Source organism: Odocoileus virginianus, chromosome 11 (genome assembly GCF_023699985.2).
Source record: "Odocoileus virginianus isolate 20LAN1187 ecotype Illinois chromosome 11, Ovbor_1.2, whole genome shotgun sequence".
In the NCBI taxonomy this organism is placed as follows: domain Eukaryota; kingdom Metazoa; phylum Chordata; class Mammalia; order Artiodactyla; family Cervidae; genus Odocoileus; species Odocoileus virginianus.
The window spans coordinates 50,305,401-50,325,998 of NC_069684.1; the positions used below are offsets into that span (position 1 = coordinate 50,305,401).

The 20,598-nt window shown below is 39.9% G+C and overlaps 2 protein-coding genes across 2 annotated transcripts in view; one reads left to right on the forward strand and one right to left on the reverse strand.

Annotated features, from left to right (window-relative positions):
• Nucleotides 1–12,036, forward strand: part of LBR (lamin B receptor) — a 28,540-nt gene extending 16,504 nt beyond the window's left edge. The window contains exons 8-14 of the mRNA XM_020879485.2: nt 1,686–1,877; nt 2,566–2,669; nt 3,595–3,720; nt 6,667–6,835; nt 8,987–9,067; nt 9,167–9,289; nt 10,016–12,036. Coding sequence (XP_020735144.1) covers nt 1,686–1,877; nt 2,566–2,669; nt 3,595–3,720; nt 6,667–6,835; nt 8,987–9,067; nt 9,167–9,289; nt 10,016–10,176 — 956 coding nt within the window. The 3' untranslated portion in view covers nt 10,177–12,036. The remainder of the gene's footprint in view (nt 1–1,685; nt 1,878–2,565; nt 2,670–3,594; nt 3,721–6,666; nt 6,836–8,986; nt 9,068–9,166; nt 9,290–10,015) is intronic.
• Nucleotides 12,037–13,794: 1,758 nt separating this feature from the next.
• The window catches only part of DNAH14 (dynein axonemal heavy chain 14), a 400,834-nt gene continuing 394,030 nt past the window's right edge, over nt 13,795–20,598 (reverse strand). Inside the window, exons 84-86 of the mRNA XM_070474451.1 lie at nt 19,000–19,163; nt 14,421–14,567; nt 13,795–14,027 (exon numbers count right to left, since the gene is read on the reverse strand). Coding sequence (XP_070330552.1) covers nt 13,812–14,027; nt 14,421–14,567; nt 19,000–19,163 — 527 coding nt within the window. The 3' untranslated portion in view covers nt 13,795–13,811. The remainder of the gene's footprint in view (nt 14,028–14,420; nt 14,568–18,999; nt 19,164–20,598) is intronic.

Consider the following 20,598-nt stretch of genomic DNA (forward strand, 5'->3'; position numbering starts at 1 on the left):
CCTAGCTCAGCACCTGACCCCTGGTGGTTGCTTAACACTTTTTTGCTGCTCCTGTCAGACATTTCGTTTACTTTTACCAGATTCCTTGCTTCTGGAACCAGGCTTAGAAGCTCCGACACACCTTCTCTCCTATGCCTTGTTTCCCCGGTGAGGCTGAATCTGGGGAGGGATGGGGTGGTGTTCACTTCTTGCCATCAGGTCTGTCACTGTTTGTGTTTTGTGGGCTTCTCTCTAGGTACCCATTTACTTCTGAGTGCTCTTTTCTGCTTTTGCTTCCCTTTGAAGGCACGGCTCCTCCCAGGCTGAGCACAGTAGTCCTGGGCTTGGAGCTGGCAGAGCATGCGGGCAGTGGCTGGACAGTTGCTTGATCCTTTTTTTAAAATTTCCTCATCTGATTACTCTCACTCTAGTATTATAAGATTTTATCATTATAAACTAAGGGGAGTCCTAAGGCATTTTGAATAATTTAATCCACATAGGTGAGAGAGCAAGAGCAAGAAACTGCTTCATCTACCATTCTTTTTAACATTCATAAATTTTATGAGTGTTAAATGAATGTTTTACAAAGTTACTCTTTAGAGTAAACATGATATGTGGAAAACGTGGATTTAAATAGTTAATTAGAGATGATGGTTTTACTTTACAAAAACTTTGGATTCAGAATTCTTTTTTTTTTAAATTTTTTTAAAAATTTGTTTTAATTGGAGGATAATTGCTTTACAATATTGTGATAGTTTTTGCCATACATCGACATGAATTGGCCATAGGCCTCCAAGTGTCCCCTTCCTCCTAAACTCTCCTCCCACCCCCCTTTCAGAATTCTTATAATATCTCCCTCTTTTCTGTGTTAGACTGTTTTTATCCAAATGCAATTTGACGACTTAGAGGGCAGTTTTTGCAGACACTCGACTCCTGAAAGGAAAACTCTTCCTTGGGTCAGAAGAAAAAGCAGACACTCAGCCTCTCTCTGTTGAGCTGTACCAGGGCTAGCTCAGAACAGGGGCTCCTCTCGTGGGGCCTCGTGGGTTCTTTTACTTTGGAATGAACTTTGTCTCTGGGCCGCAGCAGTGCCTTCCCGGCGTCTCCAGCCCGCCGGTCCCCTGTCTCCTGCCTGGCCCTGTAGGGGGCATTTGTGTTGGGGTCTCTTCTCTGAGGGCAGGCTCTTGAGATCTGTGTTTGGGAGATAGAGTACAATTCAGGGTCCTTTGAGATCAATATTGATAAGTTATTCCAGGTAAAAATATTCATAATTTATAACCAAGATTACCCTAGGGCTTTAAAGTGTATGTTTGGCCCAGCTCTGTCAGTAATTAGCCGTTTGACTTCAGGCCTGAGCGTTTGGACCATGTGAATTTTGAGGTTCTTTTATGGTAAATTTTGGTGCACCTCTTTTCAGCTCTCTCTTAATTAAAGGCAGATGACTATTCACAATGAAAAATATATTATTATTATTAATAATTATGTTATTAATTAACATACTATAAGTATGTATGGGAGACGTAGCATCTATATTGAAGACTGCTAACCTCAGGGCACTGCTTGTTCATGTACTTGTGTGTATTTAGCCTGGATAATGAAACTAAGACTTTAAAAAATAATGTTGCATTATTTTATAATGGTATAAATCTCTTGTGAACCCTGGGGTTAATATTAATTTTTTGACCCCCCCCCCCTTTTTTTTAAAGGATTCTATGCTTTTATCCTGACATCTGCACTCGTCGGAGCGTGTTTCTTCTGGAATGTAGAGCTTTATTATGTGTACCGTCATTTCCTCCAGTTCGCACTTGCAGCCATTGTTTTTGCCGTGGGTTTGAGTGTTTACCTCTACGCCAGGGCTTTGAAAGCGCCCCGGGATGAACTGTCGCCAGCCAGCTCTGGTGAGCAGTGTTAGGCTGTGGGTCCCATGAGTGCCTCCCATGAACGTGCCCTCCCACCCCCACTGGACCCCCAGCATCCAATTCTAGGCTTTCATAGAATTCTCTTCTTTCTTCAGTTGATGAGAGATGAGAAATAGGGAAAAAAAAAAAGATGAAAAATAATTTTAAGAAAAATAAAAGGAAGAAAATTTGATTCTCCCCTCATGCTTTCCTATTTGTTTCTTCTTCCTTTTTTAGTCACTTGATGACAGTAAGACATTTTAATAAGTTACAGCATTTCAGTTAACATTAGTTTTATAACAATTTATGGCACATATTTTGTTTGAAACAGTATATCTCCTTTTTTAAAAAATCAAATAATAGAGATTATAAATTGGTCAATTCTAACCTAAAGTATTTAAGAACATTAAAAAAAATTAAGTGACTTATTTTAAATATTGTGAGTCTGCATTAAAAAAAAAACTCCAGTTCCTTCAAAATCCAGGAATCTGGGCCCCATAGGTCCTATGCCTGCAGCAGCAGGGATATTTCCAGATGGGACCGACACCCCCTGCCCGTCCTCCCTGACTGTTTGCCAGGCTCTGGGAGGTGACTGAATTGTGACCCTGGGTAGTAGACAGCAGTGCAGTTTTAAAGTCTCATAGTTGGGTTTGGAATACCGTTTGGATAAAAACTTTTCCCTTCTTAGGAAATGCCATCTATGATTTCTTCATTGGCCGGGAGTTAAACCCTCGGATTGGTACTTTTGATCTCAAGTACTTTTGTGAATTGCGTCCTGGATTGATTGGATGGGTATGTCTTTTTTTTTTTTTTTTTTAAATTTCAATTCAGTAGTACAAATTAGTCTTGCATTTAGAAAGAAATGTAGACAATTTTGAAGTGAGCTTATAGGTGCTATGTTTTTAGAAATAATTATAACTTTCCATACATTTGTCTACTTCAAATATTTTCTTACTTTAAATATAGTCCAAAGAGTTAAGATGTCCTATTATAGGTTAGTAAATGTTAAAAGAGTTTGTATTATTTCGACTATATCAGTTTGTGTTTATGTAAGAAAATAATAGTGTAGATGAATTTATGAAGAAAAAAATATATTTTTCTTCCTTTAAAAAGAAATGTACTTTTACCTTACTTTAGACGTGTATGAAAGTTGCAAAAATAGAGTTCCTTCACACAACTTTCCCCAGTGTTGGTGTCTGACAGAGCCATAATGTAGTTATCAAGAATAGCAGTTAAAAAAAAAAAAAAAAAAAAAGAATGACAAATTCACCTTTAACAGTAGTTTTAATTAAATCCATAGACCTTACTCAAGTTTGACCAGTCTTTCCACTCTTGGCCTTTCCCTGTTCCAGGATTCTCTTCAGGGTCTGACAGTGCATTTGTCTGTTATTTGGTCTTAGCGTCCTCTGGTCTGTAGCAGTTGCTTGGTCATTCTTTGTCTCTCATGACTTTGACACTTCTGAAGAGTACTCATTTTGTAAGAGGGCCCCTAGATTTGGGTTAGTCCAACATTTTCTCATGATGGGAGTCGGTTGTGTGTCTTTGGCAAGACTACCACAGAATAAGTGTCCATCTCAGTACATCTTAGCAAGGGATTCCTGTGGCTGATGTGTCTTATCACTGATGGTGGCTTCTCAGTGAGGTGTGTCTGCAGCTTTTTCAGCTGGGAAATTACTACCTTTCTCTCTGGGAACTGTACCTGCCCCTTTTGTTTTAGGTGGTCATTAACCTGGTGATGCTTTTGGCTGAGATGAAGGAGCAGAATCGCGCTGTTCCATCATTAGCAATGATTTTGGTTAACAGTTTCCAGCTCCTGTATGTGGTAGATGCTCTCTGGAATGAGGTAAGTAATTTTTAAGAGCCTTGGGGTCAGATGGCATTGGGTGTGGGTGAGTGACTTGACTCCTCCAAGCCTCAGATACTTACACACAAGGTGAGGAGAACATAACCTGCTTCCACGGCTTATGAAGATTAAATGAAATGTGGGTCCATGTGACGCAATGAGCTGACACACAGCGAGCTCTAACAGATGGTAGGCGTCCGTGTGTATCAGCTGCTCTGTCAGCTGCTAGATATTTAAGATCTGTGGATCTTGAATTGGGTGTGACTGATTCATACACATAAAACTTTCTTAGTGATTCTAATGGATGAAAATGGGTGGATCAAATACTATTATTGAATTAGGATAGTCTTTTTTGGATTATCAAGGAGCAGCTAGTTCTTAAATACTGGAGGAGTTGTTTTATTGTTGGTGTTTCAGAATACGAAGAACAGCTTGGATATAAAATCTGAAATGATACATTGAGGAAACCAGTTTAAATAATTCTGATTTCTTAACATGTGGCTTTTCTCATGCATTGATACAGAATCAGTTCTTTCTGCTACTTAAAGACTGGCAATGTTTGCTAGTCTCTGTCTCACCTAAATATATTACTCTTGAAAACAATATCTTCTTTGGGTCTGTTCTACAACTGTTTTATCAGTTACTGTTATCTTTGTAATCATCTCCTCCAAATTCTAAATTTTCTTTCAGTTTTAAAAACAAAATTGATGGTCCTTCACCATGATGTTCCAAAGCAAGTGTTCATGGCAGTCTGTTGACATTTTGAGAGAGGGTCCTTCTTGAAGATGTTTTTGAAAAATTGTATTATTTGGTAATACTCAGTCAAGGCAACTTTGAAAACTTGATACCGATATGTCAATAATCTTCCTTTTCTTTGGGAGGAGATTAGGACCTCTTGGAGGTAAGCAGACCTCGAGTACAGGTAGCCACATTTGGACTCTATTTGAGCTCCTACCACTAAATGCGGACCTGGGCTCAGCCTGGGAAACTGCAAAGATGTTGGGAGCATCTGATACAGAGTCGTCTGAAAATTCCAAGTCTGCTCAAAATTAAACATGCTTCTGAAGTTAAAAACACCATCAGCTCTTATAAATGCACTTTACCTTGCCAGTTGTAGGTCTTTCTTTGATTATGTAGTAAATAGATGCTCAGAAGATGGTAGGATATGTTTTACAAGTCAGATGATATTTTCTCTGTTGCTTTATCCCCTCAGAGATTATTTTTTTTTTTAATTCCTCTCTGATGATGAGTAATTCTTTCTTCTAGTTTTCTGTCTTGTCATGGAAGTCACTTTTTAAGTGACTTAGAAATTCATATTTTCTAGAGATTGAAACAAACATTGACTTCTGTTAATTAACAAAAAATGATTGTGTCTTTTTTTTTTTTTTTATGATTGTGTCTTAAGGCAAAACTCTTAAGGCAGTTTTTCACCCGGGGTAGTGGATTAAAGTTGGGAAGTTATTTTTTAAATAAGTCATCACTGTTTCAGCCAGATTATAGTTAGCTTCCTGAAGAAGAGACTTGATTTTATGGTTTTCCTTAGTATCTGGCACGCTGCTGTTCAGTTAGTGGATGCTTAATAATTTTCTTATTTGACTGAGTGATAGAAGTTCCTCTACATGTTAATGTGGCACACCTTGAGCAGTGGAGACTATGCACTTAAGTGTAAATGGCCCTTGCTCTGAGCCTCTGTTTCTGTCCTGCAGCCCTGAGTCCCCGGGCCCTGGGTGGGGTTGATGGTCCTTCCTGCCCCTCCTGGCACCAGCTGTTTGTATCTTGGCCTTTCCTCTCTGTGTCCCCCCTCGTGTGCTGTCTTATCTGCTCCCCGGTGCAAAAGAATAGGCTTGTTGACTAGAGGGTGAACCAACAGGCCCGGAAACTGTAACAATCATTTTTCTGTTCTGTGGTCTTTTTGTTTGCTTTCTGGAAAAAGAAAAAAAAAAGCATTTTGGAGATATCACTCCTTTTCTTTACCCTAGAACACTGATTCTTTAATAGAGATTATACTTGCTAATTTTTCTGGTCAGTGTTGAGTACTGGAGTCTGAGGCAGGTTAGGGATGCCCTGAGACAGGATGCCGTCTCCACTTCCAGAGCTGAGGGCCTGCGGGTTTCTGGCTCATGCCAACCAGACCCACAGGAGAGTGTGTTCAGGTCCTAGTTTACCCTGAGCAGTGAAGCAGGCAGTTTCCCATGCTGCCGGGTAGTGTGGACAAGCTGCCGGACACGCTAGATTATGACCAGAAGTTAGGTTCGGAAGCCTGGCGTGCCGCAGTGTCTGCGGTCACAAGGAGTCGGACACAACTCCGTGACTGAACAGCATCGGCTAGGCTGGTGCGCCTGCACTCGGTGCCGTGGTGGCGGGAGGAAACCCGTGCTCCCGCGTCTGCCCGTCCAGTGGAGAGAGCCGCTGAGTCACAGGACAGTCCGCTGGCTTCAGCGAGTGGTGGGTTGAGGTAGGCAGTGCAGGCCAGCTTCAGCTGAAGTCGGAGGAGGGTGTTCTCGGCAGAGGCGGGGAGCCAGAAGAGGCCTGGGGAGCTCTGTGGTTCAGGATCGAGGAGGCAGTGGCTGGAGTGACGGGATGAGGCGGAGTGACGCAGTGTGACACCTGTGCCGAGGGAGACAGATCCCCACTCCCGCCTTTAGACGTTTTAGGTTTGCTCTACCGTCTCATCTTAGAGGATGAGATGGCAGGATGGCATCACCGATGCAACGAGTATGAACCTGGGCGAACTCCCAGAGATGGTGAGGGGCTGGGAGGCCTGGTGTGCTGCAGTCCATGGGGTCACAAAGAGTCGGACATGACTGGGTGACTGAACAACCACCACCTTCCTTTAGCCTTTTGTAAATTTGACTGCAGATTAGTACTTTATTTGAATACTGTAAACATAGAAGCTTTTCTCCCCAAACTTTAAAACATTTTTTTCCCTTCTCTGTACCCGTTTAGGAAGCATTATTGACAACCATGGACATTATCCATGATGGATTTGGATTCATGCTGGCTTTTGGAGATTTGGTGTGGGTTCCATTCATCTACAGCTTCCAGGCCTTTTATTTAGTCAGTCATCCAAATGAACTGTCATGGCCAATGGCTTCTCTAATCATTGCTCTGAAATGTGAGTATTAATTTCAGTCTCTGTGTATTAACTGAGTCTGTTGTGCTGTGGTACCTACATATTTACAGCGTGCCCTTTTAAATGGTCATGATTAGCTCAAGTATAAAATAATCTGTGATGGATGAGTTGAGTCATAAAAGATTCTTGCATCTTGCAAAGAGAATGGATGCTTCATCCTTGGGTTCTTCTGTAGTTATTTAAACATCATTTTGAACAAAACACCTGTTTTAAAATTATATTCAGTTCAGTGTAGTCACTCAGTTGTGTCCGACTTTTTGTGACCCCATGGAATGCAGCATGCCAGGCCTCCCTGTTCATCACCAACTCCTGGAGTTTACTCAAACTCATGTCCACTGAGTCAGTGATGTCATCCAACCATCTCATCCTCTGTTGTCCCCTTCTCCTCCTGCCCTCAATCTTTCCCAGCATCAGGGTCTTTTCAGATGAGTCAGCTGTTTGCATCAGGTGGCCAAAATATTGGAGTTTCAGCTTCAACATCAGTCCTTCTAGTGAATACCCAGGACTGATCTCCTTGAGGATGGACTGGTTGGATCTCCCTGCAGTCCAAGGGACTCTCAAGAGTCTTCTGCACCACAGTTCAAAAGCATCAATTCTTTGGCACTCAGCTTTCTTTACAGTCCAACTCTCATATCCATACGTGACTACTGGAAAAACCATAGCCTTGACTGGACGGAGCTTTGTTGGCAAAGTGATGTCTCTGCTTTTTAATATGCTGTCTAGGTTGGTCATAACCTTCCTTCCAAGGAGTAAGCGTCTTTTAATTTCATGGCTGCAGTCACCATCTGTAGTGATTTTGGAGCCCCAAAAAATAACGTCAGCCACTGTTTCCACTGTTTTCCCACCTATTTGCCATGAAGTGATGGAACTGGATGCCATGATCTTAGTTTTCTGAATGTTGAGCTTTAAGCCAACTTTTACACTCTCCTCTTTCACTTTCATCAAGAGGCTCTTTATTTTAAAATAATATAATTATTGTTAAAAACAATAAAATTTTATTGTTTTAGTAATGATTCATTTTTTTCTGGTAGTACCTTGAAAAATAGGAAGATGGTCTTGCCTTCTTAGAGCTTATGCTTTTACAGAAGAAATAAGACACTCAGACACTGGGTTGAGGCAGAGAAAGAGTCTAGAGGAGGGACTAATAGAGCAAATATGATGGGAGTTTAAGGTAGAGAGCATGTCTCTCTGGGGAATATCACTGTAAACTTATTGGAGAATGTGGTGTTTGATCTGACTGTTGGGTGGGTGAAAGTGGCATGGGGAGATAGATACATCAGATGGAGGGAACAGCTCTTCTAGGATGGTGGGGAAGAGTGAGGAGTACAGTTTGGCTGATGGTAGCAGGTTAGATTCAGGATGGGTTTTTTCTTTTGTTACACTGTTCATTAAAAACCGTCCACCAGAGGGAGGGCAGGGAAAATGAGCACTGAACTTCAAATGTTGCTAGTTATGCTACGCTAATATCTATGGTAGAAGAAAAATTCAAGTCTCTGGTTGAAATTAAGATTTAGTTTCACTATTGGTTTGGTTAACACATGCCTGTGTGTTATTCAAGACAGGCTATGTCTATTTTATGGTTAAGCTAAAAATAGGTAGTAGAATTATTTTTTACTACTTTATTGAGGACTGATGATACATAGTCATATGTCAGGGCCTCTTAGTTTTGACGTTTTGAAATCTGAAATAAAGCTACCAGCTTAAGAGGCTTGCAGTGGGATTCAGCATATATTAATATTTATGTGCATGTTGTTCTGGTGCAGATTCTGAGCTATAGTTTTATTAATGAAGCATTCATGTTACGGTCAGTAGATATCATAACTAACAGATGAACTCCAGTATTGATTTTATTGTAATGTGGGCTGCAGTAGATTTTATTCATATTTGTTAGTTTTGCCTTCAAGGTGTCCCCAGGTAGATGAGGAAAGCTGTAAGATAGTGAGAAATCAGGATTGGATCTTCTTTTGTCATCTTGAGATTGAGAGGGTTTTAATTGTTCTTAAGAAATCAGACTCTTCTGTACTTTGGACATTTCCTTGGAACACAGGAATCATTTCTAAATGAAATTACAGATGCTTTAAAATAAAGATTATATGTAAATTGTTAACAAATGAAATTTCTAAAAAATTACAGTATTTGGATTTGTAATCTTCCGATGTGCAAATTCTCAGAAAAATGCATTCCGGAAAAATCCCACTGATCCAAGGCTTGCACGTAAGTATTGGTTTATATTTATTGTATTTTTGCATTATGTAAAGATTTTATGTCTCTGCTTGTCTATAGATCATTAAACATTTTTTTATTTCTGTATAGATTTAAAAACCATTCCTACTTCCATGGGAAAAAATCTTCTTGTTTCTGGATGGTGGGGTTTTGTTCGCCACCCCAATTACTTGGGTGATCTCATCATGGCCCTGGCATGGTCCCTCCCATGTGGTAAGCATTCAAGAAGAGAGCGGATGGGACTCTTTCCCAGGCTGCCCGCGCATGTCTGTCCTCTGTGGGTCTGGGTGTCGTCTCTGTTAGAGGTTGGGGTTTCTTGTTCCCCGACTGAGTGCTGTGTTCTTCTGTTTCCAGCACCTCATTCATCCTGTGTCTGAGGGGAATTAGGAATTCACAGAGCATGAGGTTTTACTCTAAAATCCTGCAAGCAAAACTTTGTTTTCAACTGTATCTGGTAGCTTTTTTTCTAAGCAGACTATGTAGGAATTAATTAACTTTTTATTCATTACTCGCTATACATGGATTCTGAAAAAAATCTGGTTCTTAAGGCACACAGCTTTGTATGTGTCTGGGTCAGCCCACACCCTGCGGTGCTGTTGGCCCTGCTCTGCGGTGATGGCTAGCGGTTCTCACCCTGAGCGCCAGAGGGGAGGAAATGGAGAGGTTTGCTTTAATTAGAAGGACAGATGTTCTGATTATGAAGGATCATTAGGATGGATTAATCACTCTTCTCTGAATAGCTTTTAATTCAACTACTACTTCTGCCACACAGCAGTGGGATTTTATGAACTGGTTTAGTTGTTTCCCCCATTATTGGAGAAAAGGGAGTAATGGGACGCCCCAGTTTTAGGCTATTTGGGGAAGCGCAAGAAACAATGTTGTGTAGTTGTGTAGTGAAAAATAAAAACACTAGGTACTGTTTACTTTTGTTATCCCCAGGTTTCAATCACATTCTGCCTTATTTCTATGTGATTTATTTCACCATCTTGCTGGTGCACCGGGAAGCCCGCGATGAGCACCACTGCAGGAAGAAGTATGGCCTGGCATGGGAAAAGTACTGTCAGCGAGTCCCCTACCGCATATTCCCCTACATCTACTGATTCTGCTCCGGCGCCCTCTAAATACTCCTGCAGTTCTATCTTCCGTTTGCAAAAAAAAAAAAAAAAAAAAAATCCAAAATGAATCTTCTTTCATTGCACTGACAGAATCTGTATATTTCTTTTTCAGGCAGGGCTATAGATAGAGCCAAGTAGTAAGTCTTTTCATGTAGCCATGTTTATTAAATCATAACAATTAACATAAGGAAAATATAAATAGAATTTGCACTCTTAGGAAATTTTTAATCTTTAAAAATCTGAGAACAAAAAACAGTCTTATAAATGCACTGAATACTATTGATGTTCAGGATTTTTGATTACCTTTCAAATTTTGATTCTTCTGTCCAGTTGGTTTGGTTTTTATCTTAAGTTCATTTATGTTTTCTTACATTAAGGGGATAGAATTTTCATTTGTTTCCCTTTAAATTAAGTGATTTTCTAGTTACGTGCTTTGAAAGTAAAAACCGATTGTCTGTTCAATGCTGTACGGGAAGCGGAATAACTGATAGTGGACACTGTTTAATGAAGACCATTAGTAGTGGTTTGCTTAACCTCAGCTTCTAAAACTGCATTTGAAACTGTAAATACATAGCTTTTATGTAATATATGGTGACTTCAGGTTTTTCTGTATAGTATTTTGAATGTGAAATAATTTTCAGAACCAAGTATTGGGTTGGCCAGAATATTCATTTGGGTTTTTCCATAAAAAACCTGAACGAATTTTTTATCCAACCCAATATCTTTTAAACAAACATTTGCAGTATTTTAATTAAGTTTTGTAAAGTAATACATGTGAATCAAACATTTTGAAACAAGGAGAATTCAGTTACTATTGTATGAAAGATACTATTAAAACATAGGAAGGATATTTTTTCCTAATCCAAAGTTTGTGAATTTGGCTTTGCTACCTCAATTGCAGGTGTTTGTTTGCCTTTATAAACTGTTGCAAATAGAAAAATAGAATAAATATATATTTTTGGAGTAACATCACTATTTAAACCTTTTTACGCAGATTGGTGTTTAAAAATTTGCCATTTCCAGAAAGGCTAATATTTTTATATGTTTTTAACTTTTTTAATTGAACTGTGTTCTTGCTACTGTTAGTTCATGCAGTGTATACTGTATTTTGCATATCTTTTATATTTACAAAACTCTACTCCCTGTTAAGGAGTGTTGTGTTCATCTTTCGAAATCTATCTGAAAGCAATTTAAGGGAATAGTTTAAAATCATTTCTCTTAGTTTAATAGATGTGCATAAGGTAGCTTTAGCCATTCAATTCTACTTAAGTTGATATAGTCTCATTATTAATTGTCCTTTAACGGAACAGTAGCAAATTCACTAAGCTTTCATATTCAGAGTTAAATTGTTCTCAGTATCTTAAACATAGGCAAATCTAATAAGTATAGTCTGTATGTTGGGGTTTTCAATTATACATTTTATATATGAGCCATTTAGATATGCAGTGTTTATTCTGTGCTACAGTTTGAAGTGTATATAACTGTGCTTGTGTTGATGTGATCATGAAGTTGATTTGCTCAAGCATTCCACATCCTGTAATCTTTAAATGTGGTTTTGGTGAAATTGTCAGTGTTTATTAGTATTGATGTATGCAAGCAGTTTTTTTATGCTTTTCTTCTGGCATCAGAAAATGTTGTCCCAGCTTATTTTATACTAGATTCACCAATGAAGCATAGAGGAGGAGGAAGGATCATTAATTCTTTCCTTGTTAATGAAAAAAGGGCTGTTACCAACACAGTGCTACAATTTGTTTTTAATTTGTTTTTGACTTTTTTTTTTGACAAGTTTTATAATGAAGTTTTAAGTTGGAAATAAATTTGAAAATAAAAATGTTGCTTTGACCACTTCGGAATCTCTCTCTTATTTTTTTTCCAGGCTGTAACTCTGGGATCATTGGGACCAAAACAGGAACCCTTAGATTACTGCTTCCCACCCAACCCCTAGTTTATTCCAGGATCCTTTGGGTCCCTCCTGGACCACGAGCCATCCTAAAGGGAGACTGAGATCCCTGGCAAACTGCAGTTTGCATCAAGGTTCTCAGACATCAGAGCTTGAAAAGGGTTAGTGGAGGGTCTCAACCTGCAGATGGTGATCATAGATTTAGTATTTGTTCTTTGAGAAAATAGAAGAATGATCAAAAGTGTCATAGACTCAGTAATACTTTGAAATGAATTTGTATTAATTACAAATGCACCCAAGTGCATTTGAAAGCCAGTACATGTATGTGAGAGACATTTGTGTGTCAGTGAGATCAGACACCATGTCTTTATCTCTCTTCTCAGTGTGAAATGACTTTGCATAAAGTGGGTGTGTCAGAATACACTCCAAAACCAAGTAAGTTAAAAATATCACATCATGTGGTTCTTGGTCTTATTTTTGTACTCTTTGAGGAAAAGAGTTTGCTTATTGGTGGTTTCTATAACTCATGGACTGTTTTGTTTTAGCAAATCATGGATAATTCCTAAAACTATTTTAATGAATTCACTGGACCAAATAAGACCTCACCTTGTTTCTTTTGTTAAAATCCTATATTTTGTCATTTTCTTACTGAGTCCTGAATGACAGGGGCTAGGTCTTTATAATTATTTTCTGCAATACTGTGTGTAATTAGATTCTCAATGTATATGCTTTTGATAATGTGACTTTCAGTGCAGTTTCCTAGACACAAAAGTAAGTAGATGTTAATATTTTGTTCATGGCTATTAGAGTCTAGTTCTGGTGTGAGCCCTCTCCACAACCTCTTCTCCCCCTTCTTACAGACAGAAGGGATTGTTTGATCTTCGTTTGTGGAAACATGGGATTTGTTTTCTGCCAGTGGGCCCACTGCTGAGGTAATGTGACAACGAACATGGCTTTGAATCCAAGCCCTACTTCTGGCAGTGTGAGTTCGGGCAACTCAAGCTCTAGGAGCACCAGTTTCTTCATGTGTAAAGACTGATACACCACATAGTACATAGGTGGCCTGAGGTATAGGAATTTTTATGAGTGTTCAGCATAGTTGGTGCTCAATAATAAAAATTTACCTACAGAAACACATTTTGACATGAAATTTTCACATTTTTCATCCAGTTTTGACATTGAATTCTCAGTGTTGGTTTTTCAGTGGAAAGAGAAAATCTGGTGAAATTAGAACAAGATCATTTCTTTAAGGGAAGAACCTCTTTTGTCTCAAAAGTCTGCAGTCAGGCCAACAGTGTCATGTTCTGTGTTCTCTCAGAGCAGCCGGGGAAAGTATTCCAAAGAACTGCTCTTCATGTATATGTTTTATTGTATATAATTGCAGAAATCACTCTAAAGTCAAAAATTTCATAAGAATTAGATGCCCTAATACCATGCTAGTTGCCGTGGGTTTCCCTTTTAGAAAAGTCAGACCTGCTTTCTGGGGGCATGTTCTCTCACCTGGAGGAGAGCCCACCCACAGGGACATTACCTAGAATGGAAGCAGCTGGGAGCTTCCCGTGAATGTTAAAGTTTTCACATACAAATGGAAGGAAGAGATGGCACTGTCCAATCTGCCTTGATCACACAGACTTTTTTCATGAAGGGTGTTGACTACATGTGAATGTCTTGAAGCATGTAACTGGTTAGAGTCAACAATTACATGGTTTGTTATGGAAGTTTATTTTTCATTCTCTTCACACAGCAGTGCAACCTGCATTGTGATCCAGTGACTAGGAGGTTTCTTTGTGGATAAGTACACAGATGTTAAAAAGTTTGAGGATAAACCAGCAGCTGTCAAAATACTTGACCTCTCAGGTGTCTGGTAAACTGGGCATTCAAAAGTATAGAGTTCTGGCTCTGTCTGCTTAGACGCATTTGATCTTTCAGCAGGAATCTAAAAAATAAATGAATAAATGCTCAAATTATTCAAGTAAGCCAGTGGCTCACATTCCTTTCACACTAGATTTGGGGAGTTTGTTATAAATTGAATACTTTTAACTTTAGGTGGTTATGCGGTTATATAACTGCATATAGAATTATGCCTGATTTTTTAGAGTCACTAGTATAGCTTTATAGTATGTATTCTTGAGAAATCACACTAGATGTTTGTACAGCATCTATTTTAGGTTTTAGGAGTATTTGGGGCTATTTTACATGTTTGTAGTTTGAAGTATATCGGCCAATCTCCCTAGTGAAACCATAAGGATGGGAAGTAGAAGGAATGGTTGGTACTACTGAGGGAAAGCTCAGTGGTTTAAAACTTTGTGATAAACATCTGGGAGATTACCTTTGTTGGCAAGAAGTATATTTCAGGAAAATCACAACATATCTCACAAGGTAGCGAGTCTTCTAGGATTTTTTCTTTGTGATTCCACCTTGCCCCCTCAATGAATAAACCAAAGACGTGAACTCCAACATGTGTGGGGTCTGTGCCCTAAGAACAAAGAGAGGTGGTGTCAGAGGGTCCCAGATGAGATGCTCCCTTTAATAGAAGCTGCATCTAGAGGAAGGCCAGGGAGGAGGCCAAAGAAGAGGAGGTGCACTTCCCTGCCATTGCCATGAGGGTTCTAAGGTGAGTACTTCACCTTAGAGGTACTCGTTGCCAGGTTCTAAGGTAAGTACTTCATTCTCTTCCTTCTTTGAGAGCATGAGCGATGTGTAGGTTTTGATCTACATATGATGATCCTGGATTGACAAGTATTTCAAATACAGTAAAACTTCAAATTTCTAGAATTGTAATCCTTAGGCCACTTTTTAAAAAGAGAGCAAAAACAATGACAAAACAAGTCAATCCTCTAGTAAGATGGCAGAGTAGCAAGACGCTATACTCACCTCCTCCTATGGTCACACCACATTTACAGAGCAAATATTGATGAGAATGATCTGAAGACCAGTAGAAAAGATTTTCTGCAACTCAAGATATAAAGAAGGAACCAAAATGAGACAGGTAAGAGGGGCAGAAATGCAGTAGGGTAGGCAGTCCACAAACGGGGAGGATAATCACAATTGCAGAGGTTCTCTACAAGGAGCAAGTGGTCTGAGTGTACATGGAAGTTTCTCCAGGATAGATCACATGCTGAGCCATAAAAACAAGTCTCATTAAATTTAAGATTGCTGCAATCATGTCAAGTTCCCTACCACAATCCTAAGAGACTAGAAATGAACAAGAACAAAACCTGTACAACACAAACATACAGACGCTAGACAATAGGCCACTAAACAACCAATGGGTGACTGAAGAAATCAAAAAGGAAATAAAAAAAATACCTTAAGACAAATGAAAATGGAAGCACAATGATCCAAAATCTACAGGATGCAGCAAAACAGTCCTCAGAGACAAGTTTACATTGATGCAATCCTACTTTAGGAAACAAAAATCTCAAACAACCTAACCTCATATCTAAAGGAACTAGAAAAAGAACAAACAAAAACTCAAAGTTAGTAGAAGAAAATAATAACAATCAGAGCAGAAGTAAGTAAAATAGAGACTAAAAATATAGAAAAGATAAATGAAACTGAATCAATGAAGTTGATTCTTTGAAACATACCACAAAATAAACCTTTAGCTAGACTCATCAAGAAAAAAAAGAGAGAGGGCCCAAATAAAATCAGAAACAAAAGAGAAGTTACAAATGAGACCACAAAAATTTAAAAGATCAGAAATTACCATGAACAACTATATGCCAATAAAATGGACAACCTAGAAGAAATGAAAAAATTCCTAGAAATGTACAATCTCCCAAGTTTGAATCAGGAAGAAAAAGAAAATATTAACAGAGTGATTACCAGTAATGAAATTGAGTTAGTAATGAAACATAATCAAAACACTGCCAACAAACAAAATCCTGGACCAGATGGCTTCACAGGGTGTTAAAGAAGAGTTAACATCCATCTTTCTCAAACTATTCCAAAAAATTGAAGAAGAAGTAATGCTTTGGATCTCATTTCACCAGGCCAGCACTACCCTGAAACCAAAACCAGCAAAAGATATGACAGAAAAAAAAAAAATTACAGGCCAATACCACTGATGAACATAGATACAATAATCTTTATAGGAATATAAAGTGATGCTGCCACTATGGAAAATAGTATGGCATTTCCTCAAAAATTTCAACAGAATTACCATATGATCCAACAGCTCCACTCCTAGATCTATACCCAGAAGAACTGAAACAGCTGTTTGCAAACCTATGTTTGTAGCAGCACTGTTCACAAGGGCCAAATGGAATCGACTCAAGCGTCTATGGACAGATGAATGGATGGAAAAAATACGGTGTTGTGGACTAAAAGTCCTTTGTTGCTAAGTCACGTCACTAAGTTGTGTCCGACTCCTTGTGACCCCATGGACTGAAGCATGCCAGGCTTCCCTGTCCTTCACCATCTCCTGAAGCTTGCTCAAACTCATGTCCATTGAGGAGGTGATGCCATGCAAACATCTCATTCTTGTTGCCATACTATTTTCTATAGTGGCAGCTTCACTTTACATTCCCATAAAGATTATTGCATCTATGTTCATCAGTGGTATTGGTGTTCATCAGGGGCATTCTCCCCCTGCCCTCAATCTTTCCCAGCATCAGGATCTTTTCCAATGAGTCAGCTCTTCACATCAGGTGGCCAAAATCTGTATTCTCCTCAGATTTATAAATTGAGGCCCTATTGCCCAGAGTAGCTATATTTAGAGATGAGGCCTCTAAAGAAGCGATTAAAGTCATATGAATGGGGGGTTTGTGATCCAATAAGATGAATATCCTTATAAGGAGAGACACCAGAGAGTTTGTTCTTTCTCTCTCCACACATGCACATCAAGGAAAGGCCAGGTGAGGACATAGCTAGAAGACAGCTGTCTGCAAGCCAGGAAGAACTCTCAGCTGGCACCCTGATCTCAGGCTCCCAGTCTCCAAAACTGGGAGAAGATACATTTCTGTTATTTAGGCCATCCTGCTTGTGGTGTTTGTTACGGTGGCCTGAGCTGAGATGTGGTATACACATACAATGAAATATTATTTAGTCTTAAAAAACAAGGAAATTCTGACACATGCTACCACATAGATGACATTATAAAGACATTATGCTATGTGAAATAAGGTGCATGCTAAGTCATTTCAGGTCTTCCCTCATTGCTCAGTTGATAAAGAATCTCTCTGCAGTGCAGGAGTCCCAGGTTCGGTCTCTGGGTCGGGAAGATCCCCTGGAGAAGGAAATAGCTACCCACTCCAGTATTCTTGCCTGGAAAATCCCACTGACAGAGGAGCCTGGTGGACTGCAGTCCATGGGGTAACAAAGAGTCGGGCACGACTGAGCAACTAACACTTCACTTCACAAGTCACTTCAGTCGTGTCTGACTCAGCGACCCTGTGGACTGTAGCCTGCAAGGCCCCTTTTTCATGGGATTCTCCAGGTCAAGAATACTGGAATGGGTTGCCATTCCCTTTTCCAGGGGATCTTCCTGACCCAGGGATTGAAACTGCATCTCTTAAGTCGCTTGCATTGGCAGGTGGGGTTCTTTATCACTAGCAAGCCAGTCACAAAAGGACAAATATGATATGATTCCACTAATATGAGGTTCCTACAGTAGTCACATTTTTAGAGATAAAAAGTAGTGTGGTGGTTGTGATGTTTGGAATGGGGAGTGTTTAATGGGTATGGGGTTCCAGTTTGAAAAAATGAGAACGTTCTGGAGATGACTGCATAACAGTGTAGATATACTCAATGTCACTGAACAGTGCAGTTAACAGTATTTAAAATAGTAAATTTTATGTTATGTTTATTTTACAACAATCAAAAATAGAGAAAAAAGTAATAGAATAAAAATTCAATTAAAAAAAAGGAAAAATGAGGAATGATTTGCTCTACTAAATCTCCATATATAACTTAAAATTTCTTGACCTGTGTAGTATTGGTCCTGGAATAGAAAAACAGATTGCTAAAACAGATTGGAGTTTAGTAAACCACAAGAGTGGTCCTCAAACCAGTGGGGAAACAGTGGGAGCGTGATGGGGTTAGGACTGGCCTCAAGCATCTGGCTGTCAACACTCATATGTCCAGATAAACTGCTTCCAGCATAATTAGCACGTTTGCTGAGTGCCCTGAGTTTCATGGCAGGCTGGGTGGGGGCTTCTCCTTGAAAGTGGCTGAACTCTGGAGTGAGTGGGTTGCTGGATGGCAGGCTGAGCTGCGCTAAGGAGAGATCTGCCCTATTTGTTTGGAATATTACCTTTGGGGGCTTCCAGTGTTTAATACTTTGCCTTCCCATGCAGGGGGTCTGAGTTCGATCCCTGCTCAGGGAGCTAATTTCCCACTTGCCTCATGACCAAAAAAAAAAAATCCAAAACATAAAACCAAAGCAAAATTATAGTAAATTAAAAAAACCATAAAATGGTCCACATGAAAAAATCTTAAAAAAAGAAAGAAATACCGCCTTCAAATCCTGATGTAGAAGTGTTCAGTCTTCATTTATGTCAGGGGAGTGTTATAAACAGAAGCAATATTGTAATAAATAAAAACTGCAAAAATGGTCCACATTAAAAAAAAATCTTAAGAAAGAAAGAAATACCATCTTCAAATCCTGATCTATCATTCAGTCTTTATTTATGTCAGGGGAGAGTTGTAAAGTTCATTTATTGTATTTATCTAAATCTTTTATTCACTTAATATATTTATAATTCTTCCAAACTCCCTAGTAGCAGAGTGGCAGAGATGGCATTTGATGGCATTTGGGCTTGAAGGGAGACTATGCCATGCTCTAGTGCCTAGCATTGGGCCTGGTACTTGGTAAGTGAGGAATGAAGGTTTGTTGAGGGAATGATTGATGGATGGATTGAATGAATGAATGATTATCCTTTCCAACCTCTGGAGTATTCCAGTACCTTAAAGGCTCGCCTGACTATGTTGAGTTTCTTCTGGATGATTATGGAGAATTCCTCATCTTTGACGTCGGTGGTGTCCGAGATCACATGATGGGTAAAAGTCAGGGCATCTGTAGAGATTCCTTGGGACCGTCCATAGTCTTGAAGCACAGTGATAAGAAAGGCTTTGGAGAAAAACATGTGCCAAGTTCCTTGTGAGTCTCAGGGACTCAGGAGCTGTGCCTGTCCCAAAGTTTCCCGTGGGGATTAGCAATACTGATATCTCATGGGAAGGGAAGAGTGGAGAAGAATGTGTCAGGAAACGCCCGTGGTGGGTGCGAGATGGGGCTGGATGGGAGAAGAGTATAAATCCAACTGCCTCACTCAGGACTTGGGGATATTAGTCTGGCCACGAACACGAGCTTCCTGGGAAACATGAGAGCATTTGTAGGCCCAGTGACCCTCCCATATTCCACATGGGAAGAGAGGGGCTATGGATCCCAGGACCTGATCACTTTTGACCTAGTCTTGGCTGATCAAAGTACCTCATATTCCTGGCAGCAAACATGGGGCTCAGGGGCAAAAGCCGAGACCCAAGTGTGTCAGGGCATTTCTCAAGAAATGACATATGGGGGCATCCCTGGGGATAAGTGGTTAAGACTCCATGCTCTCAATGCAGGGTGCCCGGCTTAGACCCCTGGTTGGGGAACTAGATCCCACATGCCACAACAAAGACTCCTATGGACATTAGGAAGAGGAAGGCCCTTTTTCCTCTGGAGGTGCTTAACTTCTTGTGGCCATTTTTTCCCTTGGTTGCATGGAGAAAGGCCATGTGCAGCAGAGGGAAAAAAAAGAGACCAAGCTATAGCAAAAACAGAGCTGAGACATGAGGAGGCAGCCTGAGAGTGACATGGAGGATACTGACTACCTGAATCCAGCCATGCTTGAAGCCAGACCCCTTTGGCTTCCTCTCCACTTATATGTGCTTATAACTTGCCCTCTTTTGCTTACACAAGTTTGGATTGTCTTCTGTAGCTTGATACCAAGATACCTAACAAATTCTTAACTGTTCTCCTTGCCACCAGCTCCTTTTCTCTTGTTTAATTCTTGTTCTGTATAAATTGCCTGTTGAGTAACTCCATTCTACTTGATCGTGTAACACTGCTGCCTAGAAGGCACCACACCAGTCACACAGAGTGGGTTTTAGTTTTTTTTGACCGGGCAATTTAAAGCCTGCCATACTGGCATGTCCCTTCTACTCTAAATACCTACTCACCGGGCCTGACTCAGCGCCTCTGCTCAGCCTTCAGCCTTAGATAATCTTTCTCAAATTTCCCTCAATTCTTCAAGGCCCAAGAGACCATCTGTACAGGCCCAGCCAGAAGTGACCTCTCTCCGTGCCCCTTTCAGAAGGCTAAATGCTCCAGGAGAGGATGCTATTTTCTCTGATAAAATGCTATTCGTAGTTTAGTGCAGTGGTTAAACATGTGAATTTCCAAGTCAGATAGGCTAAGTTTGAACCTTGGCTCAGTCGCTTATTGTGTGATTTTGGAGAAATTATAACGTCTCTCTGCCTAGGTTTTCTTATCTGAAAATAGGGATGATAGTAGTGACAACATT